Consider the following 16,608-nt stretch of genomic DNA (forward strand, 5'->3'; position numbering starts at 1 on the left):
GGGGCGGGGAATCCGTAACAGATCTCTATCAAGCCATTTCTGTTGCCTCTAGTGCAAGTAACTTGGTATGGGGAAGAGACCCCTGTGGCCCTATAAACAAGGCACATGGGGGGCGGGGAGAGAAGAAGCAGCCCTCAATGGAGCTGGGGTGTTTGTGTTTGCCTTTCCTCAGAAGACAGTTCTCTTAGAGCTGCTCCTGGGGCTTTCCCTCTGCCTCTGAGCTGTTTTGAGGCCAAAGGCCATCAGGCTGAGGCCTGCTGCTAACCGAACCATTTTCTCAAGAGGCCCGGCCTGAGGCCTGCTGCCAACTGAAGCCTTCACCAGAGCCTTAGAGCCTGAGGCCTGCTGGTGACTGAACCATTTTTAACTGAAGCCTGATGCTGATTTAAACTTTTTCTTCAGAGACCCAGCCTGAAGCATGCTGTTGAATAATTCCTTCCCCAGAAGCTGTTCCCACAGCCTCACATGCTTCAGAGACTCTCTCATCGCAGGGCAGTCCCTGTGATGAGGTGCTCTGGGGGGTGGGAGGGGGGTCTGCATGGGGGTGGGTCTGTGTGCATCACCCCCAATCCTGTGTCACCTCCTGCCACTGGAGGAAGAGCATTTATGCACCCAGCCCCTTTCCCCCCACTGGTGAAAAAGAGCTGGCAGTTGCCTTTTCCCTGCATTGCAAATGAGGGTCCCCCGTCCCTTGTGAGGGTCTTGTCCATGGCAGGGAGGGCCCCCAGGCTCAGCCCCGTGCTGCTGGGCACGCTTGAGAAGGACACCATGGTGTGGAGGAGCATTAGAACCAGGACGCAGAACCGGATCTTGCCGCTGCTGAGGTGGGAGCCCGCAGACACAGGCAGCAGGGATGGATGGTGCTGGTGCTGGTACTGGGTGTGGTGGTAGTAGAGGTTGTAGTGCTGCTGCCGCTGCTGGTGAACGTGGTGGTGGTGATGGGGGATGTCACGGAGTTGGTCATGGAATGACTCTGACTCGATGGATTTGGCTGATGTATTGCAGCTGTCGTCTGGGTGGTGGTTGCATGAGTCCCACAGCATGTCGCAGCACTTGGCTTCCTGTTCAGGCAGATTGCTCTCCAGCAACCCTGGCAAAAGGACAACAAGAAAGGAGGAGGTGGGGGGGGGGGGAAGTGGTGTCAGATCTGCTAAGTGCTACCTTCAGGAGAGTTCACTGATGTACATGAAACCAGGGTAGAATTAGAGGAATCCGCTAATGGGCAGGAAAAAGGAAGAAGGAAGCAACCAGAGGGAATGATTGGTGGCTTCTGTTGTTTCTATACTAATGCACAGAGCATGGGAAATCAACAAGATGAACTTGCACTCTTAATCAAAATTGTAGAGTTGGAAGGTCCTCTGGATCATTTAGTCAAACCCCCTACAATGCACAAATCACAGCTAAGAAATCCCTGAAAGGTGGTCATTCAACTTCTGTTGAAAAACCTCCAAGGAACGAGAGTCCACCTCTGTGATCAAATCACAGAGAGCAGATGACTTATTTTGGACCAACCTGGCACTAGCTACCAGCAGCAGCAGCAGCAGCAGCAGAGCCCAGGGTTGGCTGACGTGGTTTCCTCATATTCTGAAAATCAAGAGACAGACCAGAAAAGGGTTGGCATGTACCAGAACACTAGGAGGTGCTGGATACACACAAATAGCTTCCCCATCCCTTCTAAGGGCATGCTGTTATGGGGCAGAGGACCTTCAACTAGGCAGGCCTAGTTGAACCTACTGAACTGAATCATGGACACCGAGGCAAATAACTGGTCTCCATTATTTACACAGTTTTTGGAGTTTGCCACTGGTCTATTTGTGGGCCTTAAATGTTATTGGGAGAAGGAGATAAATGTTCAAATAGAGAAATCTGAAAGGAAATCACTGTGGTCATATAAGCCATATAAATTGATTCCATCATATGTGAGAGAACATTCCCTCAAAGATCTGCATAGATGGCATAACACACCTATGAAGATGTCCCATATTACATCAGTCAGCACATGACTGCTGGTGGGACTGTGGATTTCAAGGGACATTCCTCCATCTTTGGTGGAAATGTCCTCGCATTTCATTAATTCTGATGCCAAGTATATCAAGGAATACCTAAAATAAGTAAATCACCTGTTCAGGCTTCCCCACAACTATAATTATTGAATATGTGGATGAACAACACGAAAACCTGTCACTCCAGAGCTTTTGACACTGTTGTTAGCTGCAGCTAGAATAATAGAAACAGAGAACTGTAAAGTTCTAAGGGACTCCAAGGGTCATCTAGTCCGACTCCTTACACTGCTAGGATTTCAAGAGCCCAGCAATGGAAACCTTTAAAAATCTGCATTTGGCTGTATCATAGAATCATAGAGTTGGAAGGGATCCAAGGGTCATCTAGTCCAACCCCCTGCAATGCAGGAAACTCAGCTAAAGCATCCATGACAGATGGCCATCCAACCTCTGCTTAAAAACCTCCAAGGAAGGAGAGTCCACAACCTCTCGAGGGAGACTGTTCCACTGTCAAACAGCTGGGTCTTAGAAATCAGAGCTTCCTTTCCTAAGTGCTCACAGACCAACTACTGAAGTATTTGTTCTATGACCTTTCCCGGATGTCTTGATTTATATTGCTGTGTCTCACCATTTCTTCCTCTTACAATTTACAGTATTTATTGTTTGATTCCTCTGGATATGAGATAATTTAATACCCTGCTATAGCACTTTTGGGTTGTTAATTATGTTAATAAAACATTTTGGGTTGTCTCTTGGGCAGGGGCGTAGGGGGGGGGGCGCACCAGGTGCCATCATGGAGGGGGGTGACAAATGATCAAGGAACAATTACTGCCCTACTAGGGCAGTTCATAAAAAACTTTTTTTGGAAAATGCCTGCTCCAAAGGTCGTATCTTACTACACTAGGGATTATATAGCTAATTTATAAAATTTCATGCATATCGGTTAATATCTTGACCCTCCTCCACGAAAATAGCTGTTTACTTGGCCGTTTTCCTATGTCGTGAAGCCTGAAATTTCAATTCAGTGGAGCAGGGTCAAGATATTAACTGATATGCATGAAATTTCAGATATAGCTATATAATCCCTAGTTTAGTAAAATAAGACCTTTGGAGCAGAATTTTTTTTTAAAAGTTTTTTATGAACCACCCTACTGCCCTACCCTCCGCTGGGCTTCCTGCGTCATGGAAAGTCAGCCTATGTGAAGAAAATGAGACTAGGCCCAGTAGATTAGGCCTTGCCTTACCTTTGCCTCACCCCCTGCATGCAGCCAATTTTTCTTGATTTTACTGCTGTTGTGTTTTTTTTGTTTTTTGCTTTGGTAAACCACTTTGCAGGTTTTTAAAAATAGATTTTATTAAATAAATAAACAATAAATATAAATAAAATAACACAAGCCAAAACACAATCCATCCTGTAGATTTAAGTATCTGCCCATAGTTGCCTACTTGTTATCTGAGGCCCAGAATCCACATTCCTTTGTAAGAAAATATGAAATAATGTAAAACCATTTTTGCAGGCAAAAAAAAAAAATCAATTGGGGGGGGTGACAAGAAATTTTCCGCACCGGGTACCACCTGACCTTCCTACGCCTCTGCTTTTGGGGTACATCCCCTATCTTTGTAAGTGGTAAGAGCTGTTCGACAATAAAACATACCACCTCAGAAGGTGGTAGACTCTCCATCATTGGAGGTTTTTAAACAGACTTTGGATGGATGCTTTAGTTGAGATTCCTGCATTGCAGTGGGTTGGACTAGATGACCCTTGCGTGTCTCTTCCAACTCTACAATTCTAAGCCTTACCTGTGCAGATGAAGCCAGGCAGTCCTCCATAGATCAGTTCGTCGTTGTCAGGCAAGACGAAGGGACACCTTGTTTGTACCTCCAGGCAGTATTGCTTGCATGGGATCCGGTGCTGGCACTGCAGTTGGGTCACATTGAAGTACTCAGAGCACAGCCAAGCCTTGTAGACAGCCTGCAAGAAGGGAGGAGGAAGGAGAGGGTGTCAGGTAACAGGGATCCATGTGAACTCAACAGGGAACAGACTTGCATGCTGTCAAGGTAGGAATAGAGAGAAATGCTGTACAACAGTGATTTTCAACTGGTGAGCAGTGGCTCCTTGGAGAGTCTTGAAGGATTGTCAGGAGAGCTGCGGGCAGCCCTGGCCTCCCCTCCTCTCTCCTGCTTGCCCAGCGAGCAGCACAGAAGAGTAAGCAAGCTGGCAGACAGGTGGTGTGAGTGGTGCCACTTCCCTGGGCCAAGTACTGCCTGTTTCTCAACAATAAGTGTGCCGCTGCCTGCTCCCTCTCCTTTCCCTTCACTTCCTTCTCCTCCCTCCCTTCTACCAGCAGGCAGTAGAAGCCACAGCAGCCATGAACCCGCCACTAACCCACATGACTCCCCCCTGAAGAGCCATTATGCAACATCAAGCTTTTTGTCTTTTTCAATGGCGTCCTGGAAGCACCAGTCCTGTTGCATCTGCCTATTTCCTCTGCCACATTGCAGACACCCTCCTCCACCGCCCCTGCTATTTCTTTTTTGCACTTGTTTCCTCACTTAGCTCTCCCTGGCCATCCACACTAACAGGGGCCCTTCCCTGTTTTCCTCAGGGTCTCTCTGGCACTAGGGTGCCTGGGAACCAGTGGTCAACTCTGAGGCTGCTTTTCCTTGCCTGTTGAACCACTGGGGCTCCCCTCCTTAGTTCCCTACAGCTTTGCAAAGACTAAATTGGGGGATGCAGCTATAATTTTGTTTTTTCAGCATTCCTGAGACTGTATTCCCACTGTTGTTTTTTGTTGTAAGCACTTTAGGCTTTACATCCACACCCACGCCTACCCACCTCCACTTTTCTTTTTCCACATCTCAGGATCCATTTCATTTCCCATCCTCATAGTACGGTGGTTTTCAACCAATGTGCTACAGCACCCTGGGGCACTTTGAATGATTTTGGGGGAAGCCATGGGGAGCACTGGCCTCTGACCCTCCTTCGCCTCTCCCTCCTCCTAATAGATTAGACTGTGTAGATTAGATTAATAGAAGAGGCCACATGTGGTGGAAGAGAGGGCTGCATCACCTCCAAAGCGTGCCTGACAGGAAATGTAGTTCCTGAGTCCAGCCTCTGCCTCAGAGGGAACAGCACTGCCCACAAACAGGCTGAAGGCGAGCCACAGAAAGAATGCCGTTGGTCAAGGGAGTTGTGGACTGAGAAAGGTTAAAAACCTCTGTTGTATGGAATAAATAAAAAACCAACACCCCTGGAATTTGATTTGGCATAAACCTAAGAAGAGCCTGCTGAATCAGGCCGATTGCCCATCTAGTCCAGCATCCTGTTCTCACAGTGGTCAACCAGATACCCATTAGGAGAAGCTCACAAGCAGGACCTGATCACAAGAGCACTCTCCCTTTCTGCTGTTTCCAGCAACTGGTATTCAGAAGCATTTCTGCCTGCAACCATGGAGGCAGAGCACAGCCACCATGGCTAGCAGCCTCAACAAACAATTCCTTAACAAACAGAGTCCCAATAAAAAAAAATTCTCTAAGTTTCTGTTCTGTTGGTACCTTGGATTGGTCTAGATGACCTTTGGGGTCCCTTCCAACTCAACAATTCTATGATTTTAACACTGTTAACATCTTCGCTGGAGATACAGAACAGCCAGTGGTGCTGGGATGTGGCATATATTCTGGATGTGTCCCCAAATTAGAAAATTCTGGGAAGGTATAGCAATGAAAATTGAAGGAATAACTGACTATAGTTTATCCAAGGATCCTCTAATTTTACTATTAGAATACGTTAAAGAAACTGTACTAATAGAGGACAGCGAATTAATGCAACACCTCTTAACTGCTACCAAAATTATTATTTGTCAAAATCAGACTGGGGTGGAATGAGAACACCATCCAGGAATGGATAACTAAAATTTGGAATGCCCATGGGATTACTGTGCTTGATTGGCCAGCAAACTCACCTGACCTGAACCCCATAGAGAATCTATGGAGCATTGCCAAGAGAAAGATGAGAGACATGAGACTGAGCAATGCAGAAGAGCTGAAGGCTGCTATTGAAGCATCCTGGTCTTCCATAACACCTCAGCAGTGCCACAGGCTGATAGCATCCATGCCACGCCGCATTGAGGCAGTAATTGATGCAAAAGGGGCCCAAACCAAGCACTGAGTACATATGCATGCGTCTACTTCTCAGAGGTCCAATATGGCTCTATTTGCAGTCCTTGTTTTGCTGATTTCATTTAATATTCTAATTTTCTGAGATTGTTAATTTGGGGTTTTCATCACAATTATAACAATTATAACAAATATAACAATTATAACAAATAAAGGCTTGACATATCTCGCTTTGCATGTCATGAGTCTATCTCATATATTAGTTTCACCTTTTAAGTTGAATTACTGAAATAAACGAACTTTTCCATGATATTCTAATTTATCGAGTTTCACCTGTACTGTACTGCACATGATTAAGCTTGCATATATGGTGAGAACCAGAGAGGACAGACAGCAAGGTAATAATAATAATAATAATAATAATAATAATAATAATAATAATAATAATAATTTATTATTTATACCCCGCCCATCTGGCTGGGTTTCCCCAGCCACTCTGGGCGGCTTCCAAAAGAATATTAAAATACTGTGATACATCAAACATTAAAAGCTTCCCTAAACAGGGCTGCCTTCAGATGTCTGGTAGTTGTTGTTCTCTTTGACATCTGGTGGGAGGGCGTTCCACAGGGAGGGCGCCACTACCGAGAAGGCCCTCTGCCTGGTTCCTTGTAACTTGGCTTCTCGCAGTGAGGGAACCACCAGAACGATGTGGGTGGAGACGCTCCTTCAGGTATACTGGACCGAGGCCGTTTAGGGCTTTAAAGGTCAGCACCAACACCCATTACTGAAGCGGGTAATGCCTTCATCAATAATTTGACTCTTGTTATAGCGTACTGGAGTAATAAGGCACAGCACTGATTACTGCATTGCAAGGGATTGGACTAGATGACCCTTCGTGTCCCTTCCAGTTCTAAATCTTATTATTCTATTTCATATACGGTAAATCAACAAACAAATGTACTAAAGATTAATCCTAACGCCAGAGTGGATTTGATTTAAGGCATTTTTTTACAGAAAGACTCATTCTTGCCAGTACCATCTTAATATTTACAGCAAGACGAAGATATCATTTTTGGAATAATAAATTTCCAGAGTCATTTTTACAGTTAAATAAAAAATGACTGATTTGGTTCTACTCTTAAAAATACATAGACAGATAATTATGAAATTATGATAAGGTTTAATAAGTTAACTGTTTCTATTTGGACAACTTTTCTGCTGTACAGTGGACACTCAGGTTGCAAACGTGATCCGTGCGGGATGCACGTTCGCAACCCGCAGCGGCGCATCTGCACACATGCGGGTTGCGATTTGGCGCTTCTGCACATGCGTTACTGCTGAAACCCGGAAGTAACCCTTTCCGGTACTTCCGGGTTTCGGCGTGTCCGTAACCCGAAAAAACGCAACCTGAAGCGTCTGTAACCCGAGGTATGACTGTGCTTGATTGGAAGGAGAAAAAGAATCATTTCCTTAACCACAATTTAAACCATTTATTTCACTAAAACAATACCATATGTATCCATGTTTGTTAACTGATGTGTTTAAACAATTTTTTTAAATAAAAAAAAACAGACTAAGTTTTAGCACACATGAAAAACTTAAAACAAATCCTTATTTCCTGATGAATAGCCTTTGGACTAGAATGTAACTTAAATAGAAAACTATCTTTAGAAAGATTTTTTCTCCAAAAGCATTTATTTTATTTTTTTTTAAAAAAAGCCCTATTTAAATCAAAAGAAACACACACACACACACACACACACACACACAGTATACACACACACACACACACACACAGACATATATATATATATATATATATATATATATATATATATATATATATATATATATATTTGATTTTTATCCACCCTGGTATGATGGGATTTGTAATCGTATCAGCTGGGAATGATGGGAGTTAGAGTTCCGGCAGCTAGACATGAGGCAAGTTGGAGTCCGACCAGCTGGGCATGATAGGAGTTGTAGTCCTGCCAGTTTGGCATGATGGGGTTTGTGATCGTATCAGCTAGGTATGAGAGGTGGTATAGTCTGGCTGCCTAGGCATGATGGAAGTTGGAGTCCTTCCGGATAGACATGCTTGGATTTGAGATCCTATCAGTACAGAATGATGGGAAGTGTAGTGCGGGCAGAGAGTCCTGATGGGAGTTGCAGTCCTTCCTACTCAGAATGATGGGAGTTGGAGTCCTGCTGGCTATGCAGGATGGGAGTTCTGCTTCCGGCCAGGCACGCTGGGAGTTGTAGCATGGCGTCTGATTCAACGGCCCACTTTCCATTGCAGAGACGGGTGCTCATCTCTGCCAAGCTAGTTGCCAACATGCTCTTGGTGGCTGGCACCGACCACATCATCACTATGGACCTGCACGCCTCTCAGATCCAGGCGAGACCCCCAGGGCTCATTTAGTCCAGCCCGCATGGCCACGTGTGGACTTTCTAAATATTTGACTATTCAACACTTATGTTAATGGTGTACTTTTAAATTTTAATAGTAATAATTGGTGTTGTTAAATATTTGAGCATTACGTGACACAAATGGTGGTAGTAATAGCAACAACAACAACAATGCCGTATCGGCCTGAATATAAGCCTCACTTTTCCCCCAAATTCTGACCATGAAAAGTTAAAGCGCGACTTAAATTTGCGACCTTACGAAAACTGGCTTTTACGATATCTCTGTTGAAACAGACATACAGTAAAACGGAACGGGTGTGAGTGCCTGCAGAATTTTAAGTGAGTGGCTTATATTCGGGTATTACCTTTTTTATTTTTTCCCCTTGAATTTTAAAGGTGTGGCTTATATTCAGGTGCAACTTATATTTGGGCCAATACAGTATTATTAAGTGGACTATGTTATTACGGGGCTGTCTGTTGGTGTGCTTTTTATGATGTTTTCAACTGCTTTCATCAGATGCCTAATAATAATACTATAAAAAAATTCCTTCCAGTAGCACCTTAGACACCAACTAAGTTTATTATTGGTATGAGCCTTCGTGTGCATGCACACTTCTTCAGATATACTACCGTATTGGCCTGAAAATAAGCTGCACTTTAACTTTTCACAGTCGGAATTTGGGGAAAAAGTGAGGCTTGTATTTGGGCCAATATGGTATTATTATGTTGACTATGTTATTATGGGGCTGTCTGTTGGTCTGCTTTTTTTGACGTTTTTCAACTGCTTTTATCAGATGCCTAATAATAATAATAATAGGGAACTGCCCAGAGTGGCTGGGGAAACCCAGCCAGATGGGTGGGGTATAAATAAATTATGATTATGATTATTATTATTATTCCTGGCCCAGGGCTTCTTTGACATCCCCGTCGACAACTGCTGCTGCTGCGACTGCTTTGAGTGTTTAGGAAGACGTCTCCCTCCTGCAAGCCAATTCCATCGGGCCTAGAGGGCAGGGCCCACATGTACTCTGAGCAGCTCTCTGCAGCAAGTGGCGAAAATGTTTTTAAGTGTTTTAAAAGCGTTAATTTGTTGCACCTCAAATGGCGGCTTTTTATTATTTATTTTATTTTATTATTTTCTTTCTGTTTGGGGTGGGACAAATGTTTAGTTGGGGTGGGGATTAGTTTAATTTTAGCATAATTGTTTCTTGCTTTGTTTTTACTTTTACTTGCTTTGTTAGGTTATTGTATAGTTTGTATTTTGCTTTTTAAGGGGAAAGGGTCAGGGCTGCCTGGGAGTGGGTCTCAGCCAACAGAATGGCTGGGGCAGGTTCCACAGGGGCAGAAGCACCAGGACACCCAATCTCAGTGATCACGGGCAGCAGGAGGAGCTACGCTAAGATCAAACCATGTCATTACCGAGGAGGCAGGGTTAGTCGTTGTTTGAGGACTATCCCTGCCTCCAGGTCCGGTCCTGACCAGAAGGATACTGGAATCAGCAAGGGAAACCCACATGACCTGAAGGTGTTGCTGTGCAATGCCAGGTCAATGATGAATAAAACCACTGCCATCCATGACCTGACTGTGAATGGAGGACTTGACCTGGCATGTGTGACAGAGACCTGGTTGGATGAAGCAGATGGGCCTGTCCTTGCTGCTGCTTGTCCACCAGGTTTCTCTTACGTACAGCAACCCAGGTCATGTGGGCGGGGAGGGGGGTTGCAGTGATTTCTAGGAAGTCATTAGTTTGCACCAGGTATCCCGTTGGGAAGACCCAGTTTTCTGAGTGAATGTTCTGGAAGTTGGGCAATAAGGGCAGCACAGGATTCCTTTTGGTGTACCAATGTCATGAATGAGCCAGCCTAGCCACCTTTCAGAGACGGAAGTAGGCAGGAAGAGAAAGGTGAGTACGAGAAGATTGACAGCCTGTCTTCTCAGGAAGAAATTGGAGGGGATCCAATGAGCCCACAGAGTCACCGCTGGGGGAGTGTGTGTGATAGGATGCGGAAGCAGAAACGTAAGGGTCAGAAGTTCCATTTAAATTGGGGGAAGGGGAGGGACTCGGCAGAAGAGTCATCATAATTCATGAGGGCGGCAGCTGTGTTAATGCCGTCCTGCGTTATCTGTGTACTTGGTCAATAAATCATACTTTCTACTGAACTACGCTCCCTGTGTGGTCGAGCTGGAGGCTGGATTCCTGACAACCGACCTCCCCGCTGCACCAAGGATTCCCTGCCCGAGCTGCTTCAGGTTGTGGCGGATATGCTCCTGGAGACACCTAGTTTGGTTGTCCTGGGGGATTTTAACATCCATGCCGACACGACCTTACAAGGGGCTGCTCGGGACTTCGTGGAAAGCATGGCCTCCATGGGGCTGTCCCTGAATAAGTTGGGCCCAACTCATATTCATGGACATGCCTTAGACCTGGTATTCACCTCTAGTGACGTGGGTGATCTGACACTAAGTAAAAGTGAAACAAAAGAAGTGCCATGGTCAGATCACTTCCTGGTGCAACTGGACTTCTCTGCGACCCTTCCCCTCTGCAGGGAGGTGGGACCAATTCGGATGGTCCGCCCCTGCCACTTAATGGATCCAACTGGTTTCCAGAGAGTGGTAGGGGATGTTTTATCCCATGTTGGTGGCCTTTCAGCTGATTCTCTGGTGTCGCGTTGGAATGTGGAGTTAACCAGGGCTATTGACTGTCTGGCTCCGAAGTGCCCTCTCTGATTGCATGGAGCCCGGACAGCCCCGTGGTTTTCCCTGGAGCTGTTGGCAATGAAACAATTGTTGAGATGGCTAGAGCACCGGTGGCGGAAAACTCATTCTGAATCGGGCTGGACATGGGTAGGGGCTCAACGTCGAGCCTACCAAGTGGCGATGGCGAAGAGGACCTTCTTCACCGCCTCTATTGAATCTGCAGAAAACAGGGGGGCCACTAGGTGGCGCAACGGAAGATGGCTGACAATAACATCTCTCCGACCCACACGAGGTAATTTGGAGGCTATGATGGGGGTAATTAGCCTCCTTAACCCCCCCAGGATTGTGGGGGGGATGGCCCTTGCCTGCTGTGCCCTATACCACCCCCGAATTTTTGGGGGTGGGGGCACTAGGCACAAAGCCCTCCTGTGGGATTCCGGCACTCCTGGACGCCGTCCCTGATTCGCGCCGCTAGTTGCAAGCATCTTCAAAAGAAACAATTTGGACGAGATAAATTGCACATGCTTCAAGGAAAAAGGGGAGTAAAGACTGCTGACAGAAGAGATCTCTGATAACAAGACAAGAATAAAATATGAGAAGATACGTCAAGATACGGTATGACTGAGGGGGGAGGGGGGAAAAAAACCTGCCTTCCTTTTTCTTATGTGATTTAACAAGAATCCCCTCCCCTAATGAGTCAGAAACTAAGGACTTAAGCTGTGGATTTAAGGCTGTGTGGAGATAAACTTTCGAACCAAAGCAATGTTTCAAGATGAAGCTGGAAAGCTAAGAGTTTTGGAATGACGCAGTTAAAAATGCCGTCGCCATTTTGGGAGGCATTGTTGGAGCTCTTGGGTCTGGGAGGAGAAAGAGAGAAATAGAGTTGTTTACATATCGTGGATCAACTTCTCAGTGGGACTTAAGAGCGACAAATGCCAAATTTATGATGTAAAGACCGATGCTATCTACCAAGGAGATATATGGAAACCATCTGGACTTAGTGGAGGAACGGGAAATCCACACAGGATTATTATTTTGCTTATCGGCTTAAGGAGACTAACAGAAGAGATCGTAAAGGAAAAATAGAAATTATATGAACAAGATATGATGTGGAAACACCAAGATAAGACTGGATAGAATTATGAATTTTGTTTGGACTGATTGGGACTGATTTGGACATTAACGCAGTAATAAGAAGATGATCTGAATCCCCCTTTGGATCTTGAAGTATGGGTTCCCCCAACAAAATTTAAAAATTTGGCTTTGTAATTTGGAATTTATGTGATGTGATTTAATTTGATGTGATTGGCCAGTTAATAAAAATTATTTTTTTTAAAAAATGAATCTGCAGAAAACAGCAGCAGGAGACTCTTTCAGGTGGTTCGCAATCTACTGGAACCACCTTCGTCACCAGGGCATGGTAGGGACCCCAAGTTCTTCTGCAATGCTTTTGCAAAGTTTTTTGCAGATAAAGTCGCTCAGATTCAGAAGGAGGGAGACTCCACCATGGGAGCAGAGCTGGGGCGGGAGAGTGCAGGAGTCCTGTCTAATCATGTTATATGGGATTAATTCCAATCTGTTACCTCCAAGAATGTGGACAGGCTGCTTGGACGAGTGAAACCAACCACCTGTCTCCTTGACATTATCCTGGCTAATAAAAGCAAGCCGAAAAGGGCTGGGCGATGGGCTCTGCGGGGTGGTGAATGCGTCCCTCTGGTCGATGATCTCCGGCGGGCTACGGACAAAGGTGAGACCTGTTTCCTAGTTCTGCTGGATCTCTCAGCAGCCTTTGATACCACTGACCATAAGATCCTTCTGGACCGCCTAGAGGGGCTGGGAGCTGGGGGCACTGTTATACAGTGCTTCCACTCCTTTCTCCTGGGCCGTGTCCAGAAAGTGGTGTTAGGGGATGAGGATTTAGACCCCTGGGCTCTCACTTGTGGGGTACCTCAAGGTTCTGTCCTCTCCCCATGCTTCTACATAAAGCCACTGGGAGATATCATCAGAGGGTTTGGACTGGGTGTTCATCAATATGTGGATGATACTCAGATCTACCTTGTTCTTAAATCGGAACCAGTGAGGGCAGTGAAGGTCCTGTGTGAGTGTCTGGAGGTGGTTGGAGGATGGATGGCGGCTAAGGGATTGAGGTTGAATCCTGACAAGACAGAAGTACTGTTCTTGGGGGACAGGGGAGTGGGCAGGTGTGGAGGACTCCCTGGTCCTGAATGGGGTAACTGTGCCCCTGAAGGACCAGGTGTGCAGGATGGGAGTGATTTTGGACTCACAGCTGTCCATGGAGGTGCAAGTCAATTCTGTGTCCAGGGCAGCTGTCTACCAGCTCCATCTGGTACGCAGGCTGAAACCCTACCTGCCCGTGGACTGTCTCGCCAGAGTGGTGCATGCTCTAGCTATCTCCCGTTTGGACTACTGCAATGTGCTCTACATGGGGCTACCTTTGAAGGTGACTTGGAAACTGCAATTAATCCAGAATGCAGCAGCTAGACTGGTGACTGGGCGTGGCCACCGGGACCATTTAACACAGGTCCTGAGAGACCTGCATTGGCTCCCAGTACATTTCCAACCAAGCACAATTCAAAGTGTTGGTGCTGACCTTTAAAGTCCTAAATGGCCTTGGCCCAGTATACCTGAAGGAGCGTCTCCACACCCACTGTTCAGCCCGAACACTGAGATCCAGCGCCAAGGGCCTTCTGGCGGTTTCCTCACTGCGAGAAGCAAAGTTACAGGGAACCAGACAGAGGGCCTTCTCGGTAGTGGCACCTGCCCTGTGGAATGCCTTCCCATCAGATGTCTAGGAAATAAGCAACTATCCTACTTTTAAAAGACATCTAAAGGCAGCCCTGTATAGGGAAGTTTTTAATGTTCAATGCTGTATTGTGTTTTTAATATTCGATTGGGAGCTGCCCAGAGTGGCTGGGGAAACCCAGCCAGATGGGCGGGATATAAATAATAAATTATTGTTATTATTATAACCTGTATGCCGAGCCAGCTGTTCTGAAGTGGATCAAGGAGAACTGCACTATCGTCTCGCCTGTGGCTGGGGGAGCCAAAAGGTGACCGCTGTCAGGAGGTCCTACACATGAGTAGGGGTCCGACAGAGACACATGCCCGACTGGCATGTTCTCTCCCTCCTGGTCGGCTGTTCGGGAGATTCAAAAGTGTTAGCAGTTAGTGTGACAGACTCAGCAGTGCAGCTTTTGGCTATACTACGTTTATTTACGTATACACACTTGACTCAACTCCTGCCTCTTCAGCATCAGACAGCAAAGAGAAAGAACAAAAGGACAAAAATCCTACATCATGGAAACACAGTAATAAAAACATCCTGTCTCCATCACTTCCCACAATGTGGAATGAAAACATACACTGTCATGTGATAAAAACAATCCCATGACTGCAAGACGGGGAATGAATCCTAACATCCTCCCCCGATTTGTGTACCGTGTTGTAGTCATCAGTGTAACTGCAACAAACATACAGATGTCATACACATAGTATACCCCTGTATCACCCGTTCTACCCTTGGAACTACCTGCAACTGGACTAGCCTTGGGCCTTAACATCTAGCACATTTGGTTACCCTCCTTCCATGGGACTAGAGCTCTAGCTCTGTTCCTCTCTGAGGAAACAGTGTCTACCCTTACAGCCTCTGGACATGGTTTCCCGTCCTTTGAGGACAAACCTTGTACCCCTTTCAAGACTTCGGGTTCCAAGACCTGCGTCGAGCTACTAGCTACAGCCAAATCTGTACCAGCTGTGTCAGTGGAACTCACCTTGGTATCAGGCATCTGTACAAGCCTTTTCCATACCCCAGGAAGAATCTATGCTTCCTGTCTTGTGACGTCTCCACCCACATGTCAGACCCATCTGTTGGTTCCTTGGCACTGTCCCTATCAGAACCTTCATCTGATACTGAATCTGTTTCAGATTCATCATCACCAATAGGGTGCTTCTGTAAGATACCCATATTGCCTTCCCCTTTTGCTTTGTCCTGAACATCTTTGGTACACCTGATCATCTTCATGTCAGACATCAGCAATCTGGAAGATCCATGCATACACCCTGCATGAAAAAATGGTTATCAGACATAGCATCACATGTCTCTCCAACCTTTCCACCATTCCCTATGTTAACATCACAACACAGCAAACCATTTATACCATCTATACAATTTATACAAGGGATAGCCACCTGAAGCCTCCGGAGCGCAGCGGGAGGTCCTGCTGTGCTCTGGAGGCTTCGGGTTCCTTTTGCTGAAGCTGGGAAAGCAAGACTCTCCTGGCTTCAGCAGAGAGGGAGAGCTGCGCAGCGCCCCTTCAGCGAAGCGGGAGGAGAAATGGAAGGGGCTCCGTTTCTCCTGCCGCTTCGCTGAAGGGGCGCTGAGCAGAGAGGGGGGAATTTTTTTTTCTTGTTCTCCCCCTCTAAAACAAGGTGCGTCCTATGGCCGGGTGCGTCCTATAGAGCGAAAAATAAAGGCTTTCTTCTGTTACGGAAATGAAGGTGGGGGCCACTACATGGAAACAGTTTTCCCCTTCCTCCTCAAAACCAGGGATGATAAGCCCAACTACCTTCGCTCACAGTCGCATAAGCACTACACTACACCATAGCAATAAAATTGTATGTTTACAAGAATCAACCGTTGAAATATAAACTCCATGTGTATAAATGAAGAGACAATATTACTGTTCTATGAATGAACTGTATTTGTGAATCACCTAAATATCAACCAATAGGGAGCTTTAAAATTTGACAGCTAGCCAACCGGGTATTATCAAACAGTGACCTCAATTGTGCAAAGTAGGTAACCAGCAGGGAATTGCTGCAAAACCCTCCGCTCAGTCTTTGCAGGGTTGACTGAACACCCTCCTGCTGTGCAGATAATGGGGCAAGTCTATCAAATGTATCCATCCTAGTTTCAATTGCCTTAAAGTGTTACATTGTAACAAGAAGTGTCAAAAATGTATCCTTTTGGACTTGACAGCGCTGACTGGAAGAGTGCTAACCTTTGGAAAACTATATAAAATCAATGCCATAACCGATTCTCCTCATTCCAACAGCATTTTACTCCTACAAGAATGGTGGACTTGGACATCACTTTCCTCTATAATTCTCCAAGCGCGAGGTCACGAACACAACCTGGATGCCCCCTCCCACCATAATCCCCGAGGCACATATACAACACCCTCCCCAGGGAGGTGGAAAGAGAGTAACAATGGACATCCACTGTCCATTGTAACAATGAACAGTAACAAAGAGAGTAACAATGGACAACCAGGTGTTCACAAGGCCCATCCTCGAGAAGCCCCGAAGGGCAAGGATATGTATAGATAGCTTTATTGTTCTATGGGTGATGGGTACTTAAGAGGTG

The 16,608-nt window shown here is 46.0% G+C and overlaps 1 protein-coding gene across 1 annotated transcript in view; it reads right to left on the reverse strand.

Annotated features, from left to right (window-relative positions):
* Positions 1 to 482: 482 nt before the first annotated feature.
* The window catches only part of LOC310753769 (NALCN channel auxiliary factor 2-like), a gene marked incomplete at its 3' end in the record, with an annotated part of 55,672 nt that continues 39,546 nt past the window's right edge, over positions 483 to 16,608 (reverse strand). The window contains exons 2-3 of the mRNA XM_083595111.1: positions 3,801 to 3,972; positions 483 to 1,090 (exon numbers count right to left, since the gene is read on the reverse strand). Coding sequence (XP_083451237.1) covers positions 483 to 1,090; positions 3,801 to 3,972 — 780 coding nt within the window. The remainder of the gene's footprint in view (positions 1,091 to 3,800; positions 3,973 to 16,608) is intronic.

The sequence above is a fragment of the Podarcis filfolensis genome (assembly GCF_964270895.1).
Source record: "Podarcis filfolensis genome assembly, chromosome: W".
Classification (NCBI taxonomy): domain Eukaryota; kingdom Metazoa; phylum Chordata; class Lepidosauria; order Squamata; family Lacertidae; genus Podarcis; species Podarcis filfolensis.